Source organism: Marmota monax, unplaced genomic scaffold (assembly GCF_021218885.2).
Source record: "Marmota monax isolate L192 unplaced genomic scaffold, Marmota_monax_Labrador192_F-V1.1 WCK01_AAM20220418_F8-fsc00315, whole genome shotgun sequence".
In the NCBI taxonomy this organism is placed as follows: Eukaryota; Metazoa; Chordata; class Mammalia; order Rodentia; family Sciuridae; genus Marmota; species Marmota monax.
Genome location: NW_026692798.1, coordinates 641,873 through 658,830, shown reverse-complemented (window position 1 = coordinate 658,830; position 16,958 = coordinate 641,873). Strand labels below are relative to the sequence as shown.

General features: G+C 35.0%; 1 protein-coding gene across 2 annotated transcripts in view; it reads left to right on the top strand.

Annotated features, from left to right (window-relative positions):
* Positions 1-13,821: 13,821 nt before the first annotated feature.
* The window catches only part of Klrg1 (killer cell lectin like receptor G1), a 40,224-nt gene continuing 37,087 nt past the window's right edge, over positions 13,822-16,958 (top strand). For both annotated transcript variants that reach the window (XM_046448205.2, XM_046448204.2), the window contains exon 1: positions 13,822-13,998. In XM_046448205.2, coding sequence (XP_046304161.2) covers positions 13,917-13,998 — 82 coding nt within the window. In that variant the 5' untranslated portion in view covers positions 13,822-13,916. The remainder of the gene's footprint in view (positions 13,999-16,958) is intronic.

The following is a 16,958-nucleotide window of genomic DNA, read 5'->3' as shown; positions in this document are numbered from 1 at the left end:
GCAATCTGCTGAGCATAAAGTTTTTTTTATATTGGAAGGGTTGTATTAACTAATTCAATTTTTTAGTAGACAAAGCTTTTCAAAAATTTCTATTTGTTTTTGTTAGTTTGTTAAATTGTGTTTTTCAAGGAATTTATACATTTAATCTAAGATATTAAATGTATTGGCATATAGGATGCTTACTTGTCATACTTTTCATGTTTTTAAAATCTATAGCAGCATGCCCTCTTCAACTCTTTCTCTCTTTCTCTCTCCCCTCCCCTTCCCTCCGTCCCTCCCTCCCTCCCTCCCTTCCTTCCTTCCTTCCTTCTCTGCTTCCTTACTTCCTTTTTATCTCTCCCCCCTCTTCTCTCTCTCTCTCTCTCTCTTTCTGTGCTGGGAATTGAACCAAGGCCTTCACTTATGCGGGGCCAGCACTTGACCACTTAGCTACACCTCCAGCCCCTCTTTGTTTTTTCTTTCCTTTTTTTGCTACTGGGGGTTGAGTCCAGGCATTCTCTGCCACTAAGCTATATTCCCCAGGAATTTTTATTTTTTAATTTGAGATAGGGTCTCTTTACTTTGTCCAGGCTGGTTTCATAACTTGTGATCCTCTTGCCTTAGCCTTCTGAGAAGCTGGGATTACAGACATGAGCCATCAACTCCGTCATATTTGATACTGGTAATTTGTGTTCTCTTCCTTTGTGTTTTTTTTTTTTTTTTGGTGTGGTGCCCAGGATCGAACCCAGTGCTTCACCCATGCTAAGCAAGTGCTCTACCACTGAGCCATAACCTCGGCCCTTCCTTTGTGTTTTGATCAGTCTTTTAAAAAATTTTATTATTATTTAAAAAATTTTTATTATTTTTGGTACTACGGATTGAACTCAAGGGCTCCTAACTACTGAGCCACATCCCCAGCCCTTTTTATTTTGAGACAGGGCCTTGCTAAGTTGCTAAGGCTGGTCTTGAATTTGTGATCCTCCTGCCTCAACCTCCTGAGTTACTAGGATTACAAGCCTGTGCCACCATGCCTGACAAAATTTTATTATTATTTCTATTTTTATTTTGTCCAAGCCAAATAGTTGTTTAAGAGAGAATTTCCCCTAGTTTTATTGAGATGTAATTGACAAAAATTGTATATATTTAAGGTGTAGGACTTGATGTTTTTTTTTTTTTTTTAAATTTTTTATTGTTGGCTGTTCAAAACATTACATAGTTCTTGATATATCATATTTCACAATTTGATTCAAGTGGGTTATGAGCTCCCATTTTTACCCCATATACAGATTGCAGAATCACATCAGTTACACATCCATTGATTTACATATTGCCATACTAGTGTCTGTTGTATTCTGCTGCCTTTCCTATCCTCTACTATCCCCCTCCCCTCCCCTCCCCTCCCCTCCCCTCCCCTCTTCTCTCTCTGCTCCCTCTACTGACATTCGTTTGTCCCCCTTATATTATTTTTCCCCTTCCCCTCACTTCCTCTTGTATGTACTTTTGTATAACTCTGAGGGTCTCCTTCCATTTCCATGCATTTTCCCTTCTCTCTCCCTTTCCCTCCCACCTCTCATCCCTGTTTAATGTTAATCTTCTTCTCATGCTCTTCAACCCTACTCTGTTCTTAGTTACTCTCCTTATATCAAAGAAGACATTTGGCATTTGTTTTTTAGGGATTGGCTAGCTTCACTTAGCATAATCTGCTCTAATGCCATCCATTTCCCTGTAAATTCTATGATTTTGTCATTTTTTAATGCAGAGTAATACTCCATTGTGTATAAATGCCACATTTTTTTTTATCCATTCATCCATTGAAGGGCATCTAGGTTGGTTCCACAGTCTAGCTATTGTGAATTGTGCTGCTATGAACATCGATGTAGCAGTGTCCCTGTAGCATGCTCTTTTTAGGTCTTTAGGGAATAGACCGAGAAGGGGAATAGCTGGGTCAAATGGTGGCTCCATTCCCAGCTTTCCAAGAAATCTCCATACTGCTTTCCAAATTGGCTGCACCAATTTGCAGTCCCACCAGCAATGTACAAGTGTACCCTTTTCCCCACATCCTCGCCAGCACTTGTTGTTGTTTGACTTCATAATGGCTGCCAATCTTACTGGAGTGAGATGGTATCTTAGGGTGGTTTTGATTTGCATTTCTCTGACTGCTAGAGATGGTGAGCATTTTTTCATGTACTTGTTGATTGATTGTATGTCCTCCTCTGAGAAGTGTCTGTTCAGGTCCTTGGCCCATTTGTTGATTGGGTTGTTTGTTCTCTTATTGTCTAATTTTTTGAGTTCTTTGTATACTCTGGATATTAGGGCTCTATCTGAAGTGTGAGGAGTAAAGATTTGTTCCCAGGATGTAGGCTCTCTATTTACCTCTCTTATTGTATCTTTTGCTGAGAAAAAACTTTTTAGTTTGAGTAAGTCCCATTTGTTGATTCTAGTTATTAACTTTTGTGCTATGGGTGTCCTATTGAGGAATTTGGAGCCCGACCCCACCAACTGTAGATCGTAGCCAACTTTTTCTTCTATCAGACGGCGTGTCTCTGATTTGATATCAAGCTCCTTGATCCATTTTGAATTAACTTTTGTGCATGGCGAGAGAAAGGGATTCAGTTTCATTTTGTTGCATATGGATTTCCAGTTTTCCCAGCACCATTTGTTGAAGATGCTATCCTTCCTCCATTGCATGCTTTTAGCCCCTTTATCAAATATAAGATAGTTGTAGTTTTGTGGATTGGTTTCTGTGTCCTCTATTCTGTACCATTGGTCCACCCGCCTGTTTTGGTACCAGTACCATGCTGTTTTTGTTACTATTGCTCTGTAGTATAGTTTGAAGTCTGGTATCGCTATACCGCCTGATTCACACTTCCTGCTTAGCATTGTTTTTGCTATTCTGGGTCTTTTGTTTTTCCATATGAATTTCATGATTGCTTTCTCTATTTCTACAGGAAATGCCGTTGGGATTTTGATTGGCATTGCATTAAACCTATAGAGAACTTTTGGTAATATCGCCATTTTGATGATGTTAGTTCTGCCTATCCATGAACAGGGTATATTTTTCCATCTTCTAAGATCTTCTTCTATTTCTCTCTTTAGGGTTCTGTAGTTTTCATTGTATAAGGACTTGATGTTTTAATATGTATACATTGTGAACTAATTGTAATCACTTAGCTTCCATACCCATCGCTACACATTTTTTTGTCTTCTTTTTCTTTCTTTCTTTCTTTTTTTTTAATTGTGGTGAGGTAAAAGCACTTATGTATCCTCTTAGCAAATCTCCAGGACAAATGGAGTCTTGTTGTCTGTAGTCATATTGCTGTATATTAGATGTCCAGATTTATTTATCATGTATAACTGAAACTTTGTGTCCTTTGACCATCTCTCCATTTCTCTCACTTCCCTTGACAATCACCATTTACTCTCTGCTTGTATAATTTGGGCTATTTTATTTTTGAGACAGAGTCTTGTTCTGTTGCCCAGTTGTCCTTAATTTCACAATTCTTTTACCTCTGCCTCCCAAGTATCTGGGATTATAGTCATTCACCACCATGCCAAGCTAAATTTGACTATTTTAAATACTACCTAGTAAGTGAGCTTATGCAGTATTTGTATTCCTGGATTATTCTACTTAGCAAAATGTCTTACACTTTCATCCATGCTGCCATTACAAACGGCAGGCTCTTCTTTTTAAAGGCTGAGTAGTATTCCATTGTGTGTGCATGTGTGTGTGTGTGTGTGTGTGTGTGAGAGAGAGAGAGAGAGAGAGAGAGAAATTTCCTTTATTCATTCGTCCATCAACAATTAGGTTTATTAACAGATGAATGGATAAAGAAAATGTTGTATATACATATAATGGAGTTTTACTTAGTTATATAGAATGAAATTTATTATTTGCAGGAAATGGATAGAATTTGAGAGCATTATGTTAAGCAAAATAAGCCAGAATGCGAAACGGTTACATATTTTCTCTGATATGAAAGCTACAGAGAAAAAAGGAAGAAAAAAGGAGATGAAATCTCATGAAAATAGAAGGCAGACCAGTAGAGTAAGGGAAGGAGTCTAGCGGGAGGGAGGTGAGAAGGGAAAGCACATGTACTGGTGAATGAAATTGAGCAAATTATGTTATGAGTGTGTTTCTAAAAGATTCTTGGAAAGATTTTGGCCTTAAGTTTGATAAAATCTGGTTTTTAATATATGATCTACTCTGGAGAGTGTTCCACGTGTACTGGTATAGTATTCTGGTGCTGTTGGGTGGAAACTTCTGTACACATGTTAAGTTTATTTGATTCATTTTGTTGTCCAAGTTGGCTGTTGCTTTATTTTCTGTCTTAATGTTCTATTCACTATTGAAAGTGGGATAGTGAAGTATCATAGTGTTATTGTATTATCATCAATTTCTCTCTTCAGATATATTAATATTTGTTTTCTATATTTAGGTGCTCTTTTGTTGGGAGAAAATATATTTTTAAGTGTACAATTATCTGTTGAATTGACTCTTTTATCATAAGAAAATTATTTTTACTTCTGGAGACAGTTTTTGACCATGAAGTCTGTTTTGTCTGATGTAAGTATAGCTACTCATGCTCTATGAGGTTACTTTTTGCATGAAATATTTTTTCCCATCTCTTTACTTTCAGCTTATGTGTGTCCTTAAGTGAATTTTTTTTTTTTTCAGAAAACATATTGCTGGGTCTTGATTTTTTTTTACCCATATTTTTTTCACCCATTCAGCCATTATGTGCTTTTTTGTGGGGGTGGGTATTGGGGATTGAATTCAGGGGTACTAGGACACTGAACCAGATCCCTAGCCCCATTTTGTATTTTATTTAGAGACAAGGTCTCATTGAGTTGCTTAGTGCCTTGCTTTTTTGCTGAACCTGGCTTTGAATTTGCAATCCTCCTGTCTCAGCTTCCTGAGCTGCTGGGATTACAGGCGGCGTGCTCCACCCACCTGGCCAGTATCTGCTTTTTGATTGGGGAATTTAATTCATTTATATTTAATAGCAAAGCTTTATCCCTGCTGTTTTGTCATTTGTTGTTTTGCAATTGTATTGTTCCTCTCTTCCTCTTTTGTTGTCTTCCTTTGTTATTTGTTGATTTCTGAAGTGATTTGCTTTTATTCTTTTTTCTTTATCTTTTGTTTTATTTATTAGTTAATTTTCTTTGTAGTTATTTGGAGGCTTGAATAAAAGACCTTGTAATATAACCTTGTAATTTTAAACTGAGAACAACTTAATTTTGTACAAAATCTCTACACTGTTATTTCATCTCATTTGAAGTTTATATTCTTTTTTTTTTTTTTTTTTTCTGTGTGTGTGGGGATTGAACTCCAGGGCACTGGACCACTGAGCCACATCTCCAGCCTTATTTTGTATTTTATTTAGAGACAGGGTCTTACTGAGTTGCTTAGTGCCTCGATTTTTGCTGAGACTGGCTTTGAACTAGAGATCCTCTTGCCTTAGCCGCCTGAGCTTCTGGGATTACAGGCGTGTGCCACAGCATCTTGGTAAAGTTTGTATTCTTGAAGTCAGAGATTACTTCTTTTTATAGTACTATTGATTAACAAGTTTTATTATTTATGTTATGACTAATATTAATTTATGCTCCACCATTAAAGTGTTACATGATATTTATATCTATGTCAGTGAGATTTATGCTTTCATATGTTTTCATGTTGCTGTTTAGCATGTCTTGTTTCAAGTTTTGAAGAACTTTCTTAAGCATTTCCAGAAAGGGTGGTCTGATAATGATTGAACTCTGTCAATTTTTGTTGGTACAGAAAAAAATTAATCTTATCTTTATTTTAGTTTTTCGGTTTTGGGGGTTTGAACCCAGGTGTACTTAATGAATAAACTACATTCCTAGCTCTATTTATTTATTTTTTAAAAATTTTGAGATGGGGGGGGTCTCACTAAGTTGCTTAGGGTTTTGCTAAACTTCTGAGGCTGTCCTCAAATTTGTGATCCTTCTACCTCAGCCTCCCAAATCACTGGGATTACAGGTTAATCCAATAAGCCTGCTTCTTCTCCATTTAAAAAAAATATATATATATATATTTTTTAGGTGTAGTATTCTTGGTTGATAGTTTTCTCTTCTAGTAATTTTGAGTACATCATCTCATTCTCCTGGCCTGTAAAGTTTCTTCTTAAAAATCCCAGTCCTATATGTAATGAGCCACCTTTCTCTCAGGGCTTTCAAAATTCTGTCTTTTATCCACTTAATAATAATGTATCTAAGTGTAGAAATTTTTGTATTCAACCTATTTGGGATCTTTCAGACTTATTGAACCTGGTTATCTATATCTTTCCCTTGATTTGAGTAGTTTTTGATCATTTTTTAAAAAATAAACTTTCTGAATCTATTTCTTTTCCTGTGGGATTTCAATAAATTCTTTATTGGTTTGCTTATTTCCTATGTCTCCCAAATCTCAGACTGTCTTCACTCTTTTTCATTCTTTTTTTCCTCTCTGACTGGAAAATTTTAAATACCTGTCTTCAAGTTTGTTGATTCTTTCTTTTGCTTGATTAAATATGCTGTTGAAGGTTGTGTTAGTCAGCTTTTCATTTCTGTAACTAAAATACCTGAGATTAACAATTTAGAGGAGGAAGGATTTATTTTGGCTTACAATTTCAGAGATTCAGGCCATAGTTGGCGACTCTTAAGGCAGAAAAATTATGGGAGAAGGTCCTAGAGGAGGCTAGCTGCTCAGCTCATAGCAGCTGGGAAAGTGAAAGAAGGTAGGGTAGAGGGAAGGGGCCAGGGAGAACATAGACCCTTCCAGGACACAGCCCTAGTGACCTAGTCCATCTAACTAGGTTCCACTTCCCAGTTGTTCATTCAGAGCCTCATGAACCAGTCATTTCTTTAAAATCTTCACGTCTGACTCTCGAGGCATTGGGCTCACATTTGCAGCATGTAAAGTTGGGGGACATTCCAGATCCAAACCATAATAAAATTCACTTTTTCACTAACTTCTTGTATACTCTTCAGCTCCAGAATTTGTTTTGTTCTTTTAATGACTTCTGCCTTTTTTTGTTTAACTTCTCATTTTGTTCATATATTATTTCCCTGATACTATTGAGTTATCCATCTGTGTTATCTTTAGCTCACTGAGTTTCCTTTAAAACACATATTTTGAAATCTTTGACAGGGATTTCATAAGTCTCCCTTTCTTTGGGGTTAGTAACTGAAAATTTATTTTGGTGATATCATTTAAAAAATTGCTTTTTCCCGGCTGGGGTAGTAGCTCAGTGGCAGAGCACTTGCTGAACATGTGTGAGGCCATGAGTTCAATCCCCAGCACCACAAAAAAATTTAAAAAATGCTTTTCCTATTTTTGCAGCCTTGTGCTGGCACCTATGTGTTTGAAAAAACAGTTACCTTATCCAGTCTCTACAGATTACGTTCACTTGGGAAAGACTTCCACATGTGGACTGGGTGGTCTACACAATACACTGGGTTGACATAGATGTGAGGATTTTGGGGGACATGTGTGGGCCCCAATTATAGGGGGTGTGTAGTGAGTCAATCTGAAAGGTGTGTCCACATGATTCCAGGACTGGGTGGGAAATTCTGATCTTTGTGGATTTTTTTTTTTTTTTGCATATTTTCTTAGTTGTTAGATGTCATTGGGGACATTTTAATTAAAAAGCGGTCAAGGTAGCTGATAGTGTTGTTGAGATATTTTATATTATTACTGATTTTTGTGTTTAATAATTATCAGTTACTGAGAAAAAGTAACCAATAAATCTCCAAATATGATTATGGACTTATTTCATTCTCCTTAATTCAGTTAGTTTTTGCTTCATACATTTTCAAGTTCCAATTTTGGCATGCTCATTTGTAGTTAAGTATGCTTGATGCAGTGACTCATATATTATGAAATACATCTGTCTATTTTGTCTTATGTTAATATTACTACTTGTGATAGGCTTAATAGTGCCCCATCGCAAAGATGTGCATGTACTAATCTCTAATACCTGTGTATATGTTACCTTATATGGCAAAAGAAACTTTGCATAGATGATTAAAAATCTTGAGACAGAGAGATTATGCTGGATTATCCAGATGGGTTTAGTGTAGTTATGGGGACTTTATGTGAAGGACACAGTGGAGTCAAAGTCAGAAAAAGGGAATGTGATAGTGGAAGCTGAGGATGACTTTTGTTTATTGTGGTACTGGAGAATGAACCCAGGGCCTTGCACATGGTAGGCAAATACTCTTAGCACTCTCTGATAGGATACACTTTGAAGGTGGTGGAATAAGCCACAAATTAAGGAATGCAAGCAAACATCATGAGCTGGAAGAATTAAGAAAATGGATTCTTTTCTGACACCTCCAGAAGGAAAGCAGTCCTGCCAGCACCTTGACTTGAGGTGTCTGATCCCAGAACTTTAAGAAAAAGATATATTTCATTTTAAGCTAATAAGTTTGTGATAGGTAATTCACTACAGCTATGATAAAAAACTAATATACAACTACAGTTTTCTTTTGCTTACTGTTTGATGTTTTTCTTTGTGTATCTTTTTCTTTCAACCTATTTGTGTTATTGTAGATGAAGTGCGTATCTTATAGACAAAACTGGTTCTTGATTTTTCTTCAAGTCTTTTAATTTCTGCTGTTTATTTGGTGTGCTAGTCCATTTAGGTGAATACAATTACAATCATAACACTGCATAGTAACATTTCAGCAACTGCATATATGACAGTGATCCGATGATGATGTTCATACAGTGATAATTGCTTAATGGCACATTTCCTAAAATTATATTCCTGTTGTTAAACAATGCTTGATCGTACTGATATTACTGGCTTTACATTTATCATTTTAAGCTATTTGCTTATAATTTGTCTTACCTGATTTAATTTCTTTTTTCTTTTAAAGAAAGTGAGAGAAAACAATAAAATATTTTATATGTACCTATATACTTCCCATTTCTTGTCTTCTGTCTTTTCTGTAGATATAAGTTTTCCTTTAGTGAATTTCTTTTTTTTTTTTTTTAATTTTTTTTAAATTTTTTATTGTTGGCTGTTCAAAACATTACATAGTTCTTGATATATCATATTTCACAATTTGATTCAAGTGGGTTATGAGCTCCCATTTTTACCCCATATACCGATTGCAGAATCATATCAGTTACACATCCATTGATTTACATATTGCCATACTAGTGTCTGTTGTATTCTGCTGCCTTTCCTATCCTCTACTATCCCCCCTCCCCTCCCCTCCCCTTAGTGAATTTCTTTTCAAAGAACTTCCTTTAACATTTCTTATAGTGTGGGGCTGCTCATGACAAATTCTGTTTTCTTTGGTCTGAAAATGGCTTTATTTCCTCTTCATTTTTACTGGATATTTTTGCTGTATGTAGAATTCTGGATGGTTTGCCATTTTTAAAAAATATTTTTAAACTTTTTTTTTTTTTAGTTGTAGATGGACACAATATTTTTATTTTATTTATTTTTATGTGGTGCTGAGCCTCATGCATGTGAGACAGATGCTCTACCACGGAGCTACAACCCCAGCCCTGATGGCTTACCATTTTAAGATGGTATTTATTCCATTATCTTTCTCCCTCTTGGTTTCTGATGAAAATTCAGGTATCATTTATGTGATAATTATTAATGTGTTCTTTTTATTAGCTGCTTTTAATATTTTTATATTTTTAAAATCAGTTTTATGTGATCTGTGTTACTTTCTTTATGTTTATTGGGATTCATTGAGTTTCTTATATTTAAGTTATACACCAAATTTGGGAAGCATTAGACCATTAATTTTTCAAATTCGTTTCTAACTCCATTATAGCTCCTGTTTATTTCTTGGAGTTCAATTGTATATATGTTATATTACTTGGTATTATCCTGTAGGTTACTCAAGTTCTGTTTATCTTTCACCTCATTTTCCCTCTATTCTTAATATTAGGTAATTTATAGTAATCTGTCTTCATGTTCACTGACCTTTTTTCTTCCCTCTCCAATCTTCTATAAGTACCATTTGGTTGTTTTTTTTTTTAAAATTATGAATATTATTCTAGAGGATTCACTGGATTCTTTTTATAGCTTCTATTTCTATGATGAGATTCTTCAGCTTTTTATTCATTATGACTGTTTTCCTCTAAGTCTTTGAACATATTGATACATATAGTAAATTTATTGTTTGCTAATTGCAACATCTATGTCATGTTCATTTATTTTCTATTTATTAATTATTCTCTGGACCAAGGCCCACATTTTCTTATTTTTTGCATTCTAATAAATTTTATTCTATTCTTGGCTTTAAATATGATATTTATAGCTAGCCTGCATTATGCCTTTTTCCTTTTTGAAATAAAATTTCTATTTGGGGATAATTTCAGACTTACAGAAATGTTTCAAATATATTACAGAGCATTCCTTTGTACTCTTTATGCCATATTTCTTGATGTTAACATCTTAAATAATCACTGCACTGTCAAAAGTAAAAAATTAACATTGTTACATTTTTATACCTAAATTCCAGACCTCATTTGAATGTCACTAGTTTTCCACTAATGTCCTTTTTCCATTATAGGATCCAATCCAGGATACCATATTGCATTTATTTATCTTGTTACTCATTCTTCACTGTTCTATGACAGTTTATCAGTGTTTTCTCATTTTTCATTATCTTGATATAGTTGATAAGTAATGGGCATGTATTTAATAGAATCCTCCTCAATTTAGAGTTATTTCATTTTTTTCTTGATATTTCACTAGGGTTATTGGTTTTGGGGAAAATACCTAATAACTAGGTATTCTCATTGTGTCATATTTGGGGGTATATGATATCACCAAGATTCATCATTGGTGGTTCAGATGTTCATGTGGTTCGGGTACTATTTACCAGGTTTCTCCTCAGTAGAGTCACTCTTTGCCTCTACCTGTTTTGCTCTGTGGAAGCAGGTATTTAAGTCTTGGCCACACTCAAAAGGAGGGGAATAATATTCTACATACTGAAGGGATAGTATCTACATATATTATTTGAGATCTTTGGTAAGAAAAATTTATTACTTCTTCCTCATTTATTAAATCAATATGGACTCACAGTCTTTTTTTCTTTGAGTTATAATTCAATATGAATTATTATTTTGTGATTCAAATTGTTCTATTGGGAATTTTTTTGGGTTAGTTATATGTCCTGATATGCCTTCAATTAAAAAAAAAAAACTTTCTTATTTTCTAATACTAAAAGACTTTAAGAGGCTCCAAGCTCATTTTGAGTTTTCTCTGCCCTAGCCCTAGAATTAGTCATTTCTTCAAGGAAACTCTGGCTCTTGTGTTGCCTTCCTTTTATTTTTTTCCACAACCATTTTTAAGCATACAGATCAGTAATGTTAAGTACTATTATGGACTAAATGTTTGCGTCCCCCGAAAAATACATATATTTTGAAACCCTAACCTCCAATATGAGTGTTTTCCAAAATGGGGCCTTTAAACAAGTTATTAAAGTTAAATGAGGTCAAATTTGATCTGATAGGTTAGTGTTTTATAAGAAGACATACCAGGCTCAGGTTGTGTGGCTCAGGGGTGAGCGCTTACCTATCAAGTGTGAGGCCCTGGGTTCAATCCTCAGCACCACATAAAAATAAATAAATAAAATAAAGGTATTGTGTCCAACTACAACTAAAAAAATAAATATTAAAAAAAAGATATACCAAAGTTCACTATCCTGTGTACACAATGAGGAAAGGACATTTGAGAATATACCAAGAAGCCTGCAATTCAAGGGGGGAGCCCCTCACCAGACACTACCCCTGTTGACACATTGATCTTGGACTTAAAGTGTCAGAACTGTGAGAAAATAAATTTCTATTGCTTAAATCTGCTAGTATGTGGTATTTTGTTATGGCAGCCTTAGAAGGCTAATACAAGTAAGTTTCAAACATGCAACAGATCTGAACTTTTTGTCTTGCAAAGCTGAAACCTTTTTTTTTTTTTAGTATATTTTCTAGTAGTCAGTGGAGATATATATATAATGGTGCTGAGAATTGAATCAGGGCCTCACACGTGCTAGGCAAGTGCTCTACCACTGAGCCACAACACCAGGCCCTTTCCCTCCCCAAAGCTGAAACCTTATATGCATTGAATAACTTTCCTTTCTCCCTTCCTCCCAGTTCCTGTCAAACACTTTTGTTTATGTTCCCTTCCTTTTAAGGGCATCAAAATTTGTTCTTATAAGCAGCCAAATTACTGGTGGATCTTTTTGATACTGTCAAGCTTTTTTTGTTTGTTTGTAACTGCTGCTAAGAAATGCATGTCTGTTCTGGCTGTTTAGCCTTTGACTCTGAGGGAGGCCCTCTCCACTAGGGCTTGCATTGTTTTAACTTATATGAGCTGGATTCCCCACCACCACCACCACCACCACCACGTATTGAATCCAGAGCCTCACAAATTCCAGGTAAATGGTCTACCACTGAGACACATCTCCAACCCTCAGTCTTAGCCAGAGCGTGCAACTTAGCTCTTAGCCACGAACCTGTGGTTAGTTTTCATGCAGTCTCCTAGGACCCTCTCTCTCTGTGCAGCTCTCCCTTGTCAGTTTTCCTGCTCTACAAATTCCAGCCACTTAAGCAGCTTATAACTCTAATCTCTGCCCCTTTAGTTTAATGAGACTACTGTTCTGTTTAGGATTTGTTTTCCTGTCTGTGCCAGAAAGTGCCTCTATGCAGGAAACTATGATGATGCACTGTAGCACTTGCATTTGGGTTTCTCTTCTCTTGAGGATCACAATGCAGCCTCTTTGTGCTAGTGTGTATATTTGCATGTGTAATTTTTTGGTTGGACAGCAAGTTCAATACCACTCTGTGGTGACTAGAAGCAGAACTCTATTCATTTTTATCAATATGCTATCCTTGTTTCTCTTCTTCTTTTCTACTAACTTTATGCACTTTCATTTGGTGATCTTATCTATTCTTAAGAGTTTCAATTTCTGTTTTTCTTAAAAAAATTTTTTTAGGTGTAGTTGGACACAATACATTTATTTTTTATTTATTTATTTTTATGTGATGTTGAGTATGGCAAGCACTCTACCACTGAGCCACAACCCAAGCCCCCAATTCTGTTTTCTTACTTTGATTTTTTTTGTGTGTGTGTGTGTGTGGTGCTGGGATTGAACCCAGGGCCTTGTGCATGCGAGGCAAGCCCTCTACCAACTGAGCTATATGCCCAGCCCACTTTAATTTTTTAGTAAACTTTCATTACTAGAAATAAATTACTAACACTTTTGTATGTATTTGTTTAATTTGCTCTTCTTAATGTTTGTCTTTTCTTATAAAAATAAGACAACAGGGAGGAAAAAAATTAATGGAATTTCTGACAGTCTGAAGAATAGAGGTTAGAGCACACCTGGAAGAATGTTTAGGGGAAGACAGGAGTATGTCATATTCACAAAACATACCTGGGACATAGTTTTTTTTTCCCCCTGTAATTATAGGCACATTCAGCTAACAGTCCAATTCTCTGTCATTTATCACTACCCACACGGTACAAGAAATGGTGAAATCAGTCCTGTTTGGCATATATCTATTTTCTCAGAAGAAAACAGTAGAGGAAAAAATCTTAGAAAAATGCTAGGAACCACTCTCATTTTTATTCTAGGGTCCATAATAAAAATTGCTGAATATGAGAACCATTTTTGCTTGCTCTATAGAGTTAGGTGAGATTGAGAATCAATTTAATATGGATACAGTGAGCATCTAGAGAGTGTGGTGGAGCAAAAAAAAATTTTTTTACAATAGAATGTCCTATAGAATGTTAATTTCTATAGGAAGCCCCAGAATTTGAATCATTTCCTGAAAAATTACTTCTGTTTTGTCAAGTTTCCTGCTACCAGTTTAGTTACTAGGCGATTTCCTTACTGACAGGTCTTCTCATACTTCTATAATTTTAACTCTCTTAACTCAATGTGAAAGATATTAGGTGGAGATGACTGACAGTGATATTTATTCCATGTTAGAGTTGCCTAACACAGCACAAGCCGAGAATGACTACAGATCACAGCAAAAAGGTGAGTTAACCAAGTTAGCTTGGAAGCTGTTTGTAGTGACTCTAGACCATAGATTAATAAGAAGTAGAATAATTTTGGAGTAGAGGGTACAGAAAAATTGAGGATAATCTGAAGAAATACTTTGGGTTCAGTCTGAAGTCATGAATTGGAGTATGGAAATTTGGTATATGGTATGGAATATGTTAGTAGTTCTCAGATAAACTTTTTTTCTAGCCATTTACTTCTATTATCACATCTAATGCCTGGCTAGGACAGTGCATTATTTTTTTTTATTGCCTCTGAACTAAAGCAAGAACTGTATTGGGAAAAGTTTCTCTCTTTAATCATGTTTGGAGTAAACTTGGACCAGCTATTTAATTTCTAAACATGTTGTTTTTATATGAAATGAGGAAGAGACCAATAATTTTGCTAATTGGTAATGGTAAGATTTTGTCAGAAAAGAAACTAATTCACATTTGTAGGTGTTTTTCTCCCTCATTCTAGTATAGTACCAGAATGGTAATGAGGGATGAAAAGGTGAGAACACTACAGATAAGCAGTCCCTTTGATTCAGGGGATGTTGAGGGCAAACAAACAAACAAACAACGCCCCCCCCCCCCCCCCCCCCCCCCCCCCCCCCGCAAAAAAAAAAAACCTTTATGTAGAATCCTGACAGAACACTATCTGAGACAGACAGATAAAAGCAGATAAGTTCCAGAAGAATATATTCTTTAGTGTAGTTCTTTAAGCTTTCTTGTTGCTACATAGTCTTATTGATAATGATTTTTAATGTTGTCTGTCAAAAGCATTGCCAAGGGCTGGGGATGTGGCTCAAGCCGTAGCGTGCTCGCCTGGCATGCACAGGGTGCTGGGTTCAATCCTCAACACCACATAAAAATAAAATAAAGATGTTGTGTCCACCGAAAACTAAAAAAATAACTATTAAAAAATCTCTCTCTCTCTCTTAAAAAAAAAAAAAAAGCACTTCCAAAATATGCTAAATCATTCCCATATACTTGGGCAATTAGATTTATTTTTATTGCTATAATTATATAGCACATTTTATTTGTATATTCTTTTCCTTCTTTGGGATTATATCTGTGCTAATTTCTAAGGACTAGAAATATTAATATACAACTTGAAGTATAAGTTCAATTTATCTTATAACTGGTGATAAATTGGAACTTAATAGTTGGAACAAGTATAATATAATATGTAATTAATATAAATTAAGAAATCTATTTTACTTTCTCAAATTGGATGGTGTTGTACAACAAAATATAATTATGTTTTGATAAAATTTTATCATTTAACATAAGATCTAAAATGAATGTTTATTTCATTAAATGTTCTTGTATGGTTCAAATGTATTTTAAAATAAATTTTTTTTAGTTGTAGATGAACCTTTATTTTATTTATATACGGTGCTGAGAATTGAATCCAGTGCCTCACACATACTAGGCAAGTGCTCTACCACTAATCCACAACCCCAGTCCTACAAATGTATTTTTTTATGTCGCTAGAAATCTAGTGTTTCTGGATTCATCAGTCAAAATATTTGTCATGTGGAATTCTCTCTTTCTAAAGGCATCTCTCTCTGTGAATTTCTTTTAAGCAATTCAGAACAGTTCATATATACGCATATATACAGAATAATTTATCTAAAATTTAAACAGAAAAATGAGGTACAAATGGGCAAAATTGATTTCCTAATTAAAGGTTTATCAAATAAAGGAGTCAAAACTAGAAGTTGAATGTCTTAAGTTTACATAATTTCACTCTTTACATGTAATACCTACAGTATCTGACTATGAGACACCTATGATTTTGAAATAAAAAGTTTTGGGGAAAATACTTCCACTTTTCAAACTGAAAGATCATTCTTAGATATAAGTTGTATGCAGCATAGTTAATATGAAGTAATGTTTCATCTTTGAGCATTCTTTTTTTCATCTTTAGACATTCTGTCAACCTAAACTCACTGTGCTTCCAATAATGGGAGTTTACAAAGCAAAAGGAATTTTTTCATTCTCTTCTGAGATGCAAGTTATTTTATTTTTGTTTAAATTTTGTTTATTTAAAGATGGAGTAGCTAATACATTCACATGGTTCAAAATTCAGAAGGTACAAAAGAAAATAAGGTAAAAAGTCTCTGGCCTATCTCTGTCCCTCCCCATTTGTCTTCTCCAGAGGCAAACAACATATCAGATTCTTGCACAAATCTTAGTACATCCTGTTTGGGGAATGATTCTTTGTTGTTGTTTTTTTGTTTGTTTGTTTGTTTTTGAGACAGGGTTTCAATATGTTGCCCAGGCTGGTCTCAAATTTGTGATCCTCCTGACATAGCCTCCAGAATAGCTGGGATTAAAGCATGTGCCACAGCTCCTGGCTTAGAATTCTTTCCCATAACTATATATTTTAAGAATCACTCCTTATCAGCAACAAATAAACAAAACACTCCAAATATTCTGTTGTTAGAAGCTGCAAACACACTTTAGGGGAATATCAAAATATATATGGCCTTTTTTAATATTAATCTTTTAGTTTTAAGTGGACACAATATTTTTATTTTATTTTTTATGTAGTGCTGAGGATAGAACCCAATGCTTCATGCATGCTAGGTGAACACTCTACCACTGAGCTGCAACCCCAGCCCTATATTGGTCTTTTATTGATTGGCATTTAGGTTGTATTAAATTTTTTCATCCCACAAAGATAACTGCCAGGAATAGCCTTGTAAATATGACATTTTGCACATGTTTACGTAGCTATAGAAAAATTTTCTTAAAGAGAAATTGCTGGGCTGAAGGGTAAATACCTTTGCAGTTTTGGTAAATATTGCCAAATTTTCCTTCAACCTCTAAAGAGGTTATACCTACTTGTATTCTCACTACCAAAGTATAAGAACAAGTAAGCCACAATTTCAAAGGAAAAAAAGTTTTCTTTAACTTCGTAAAAAAGTATCTTTCTTGAAATAGGTG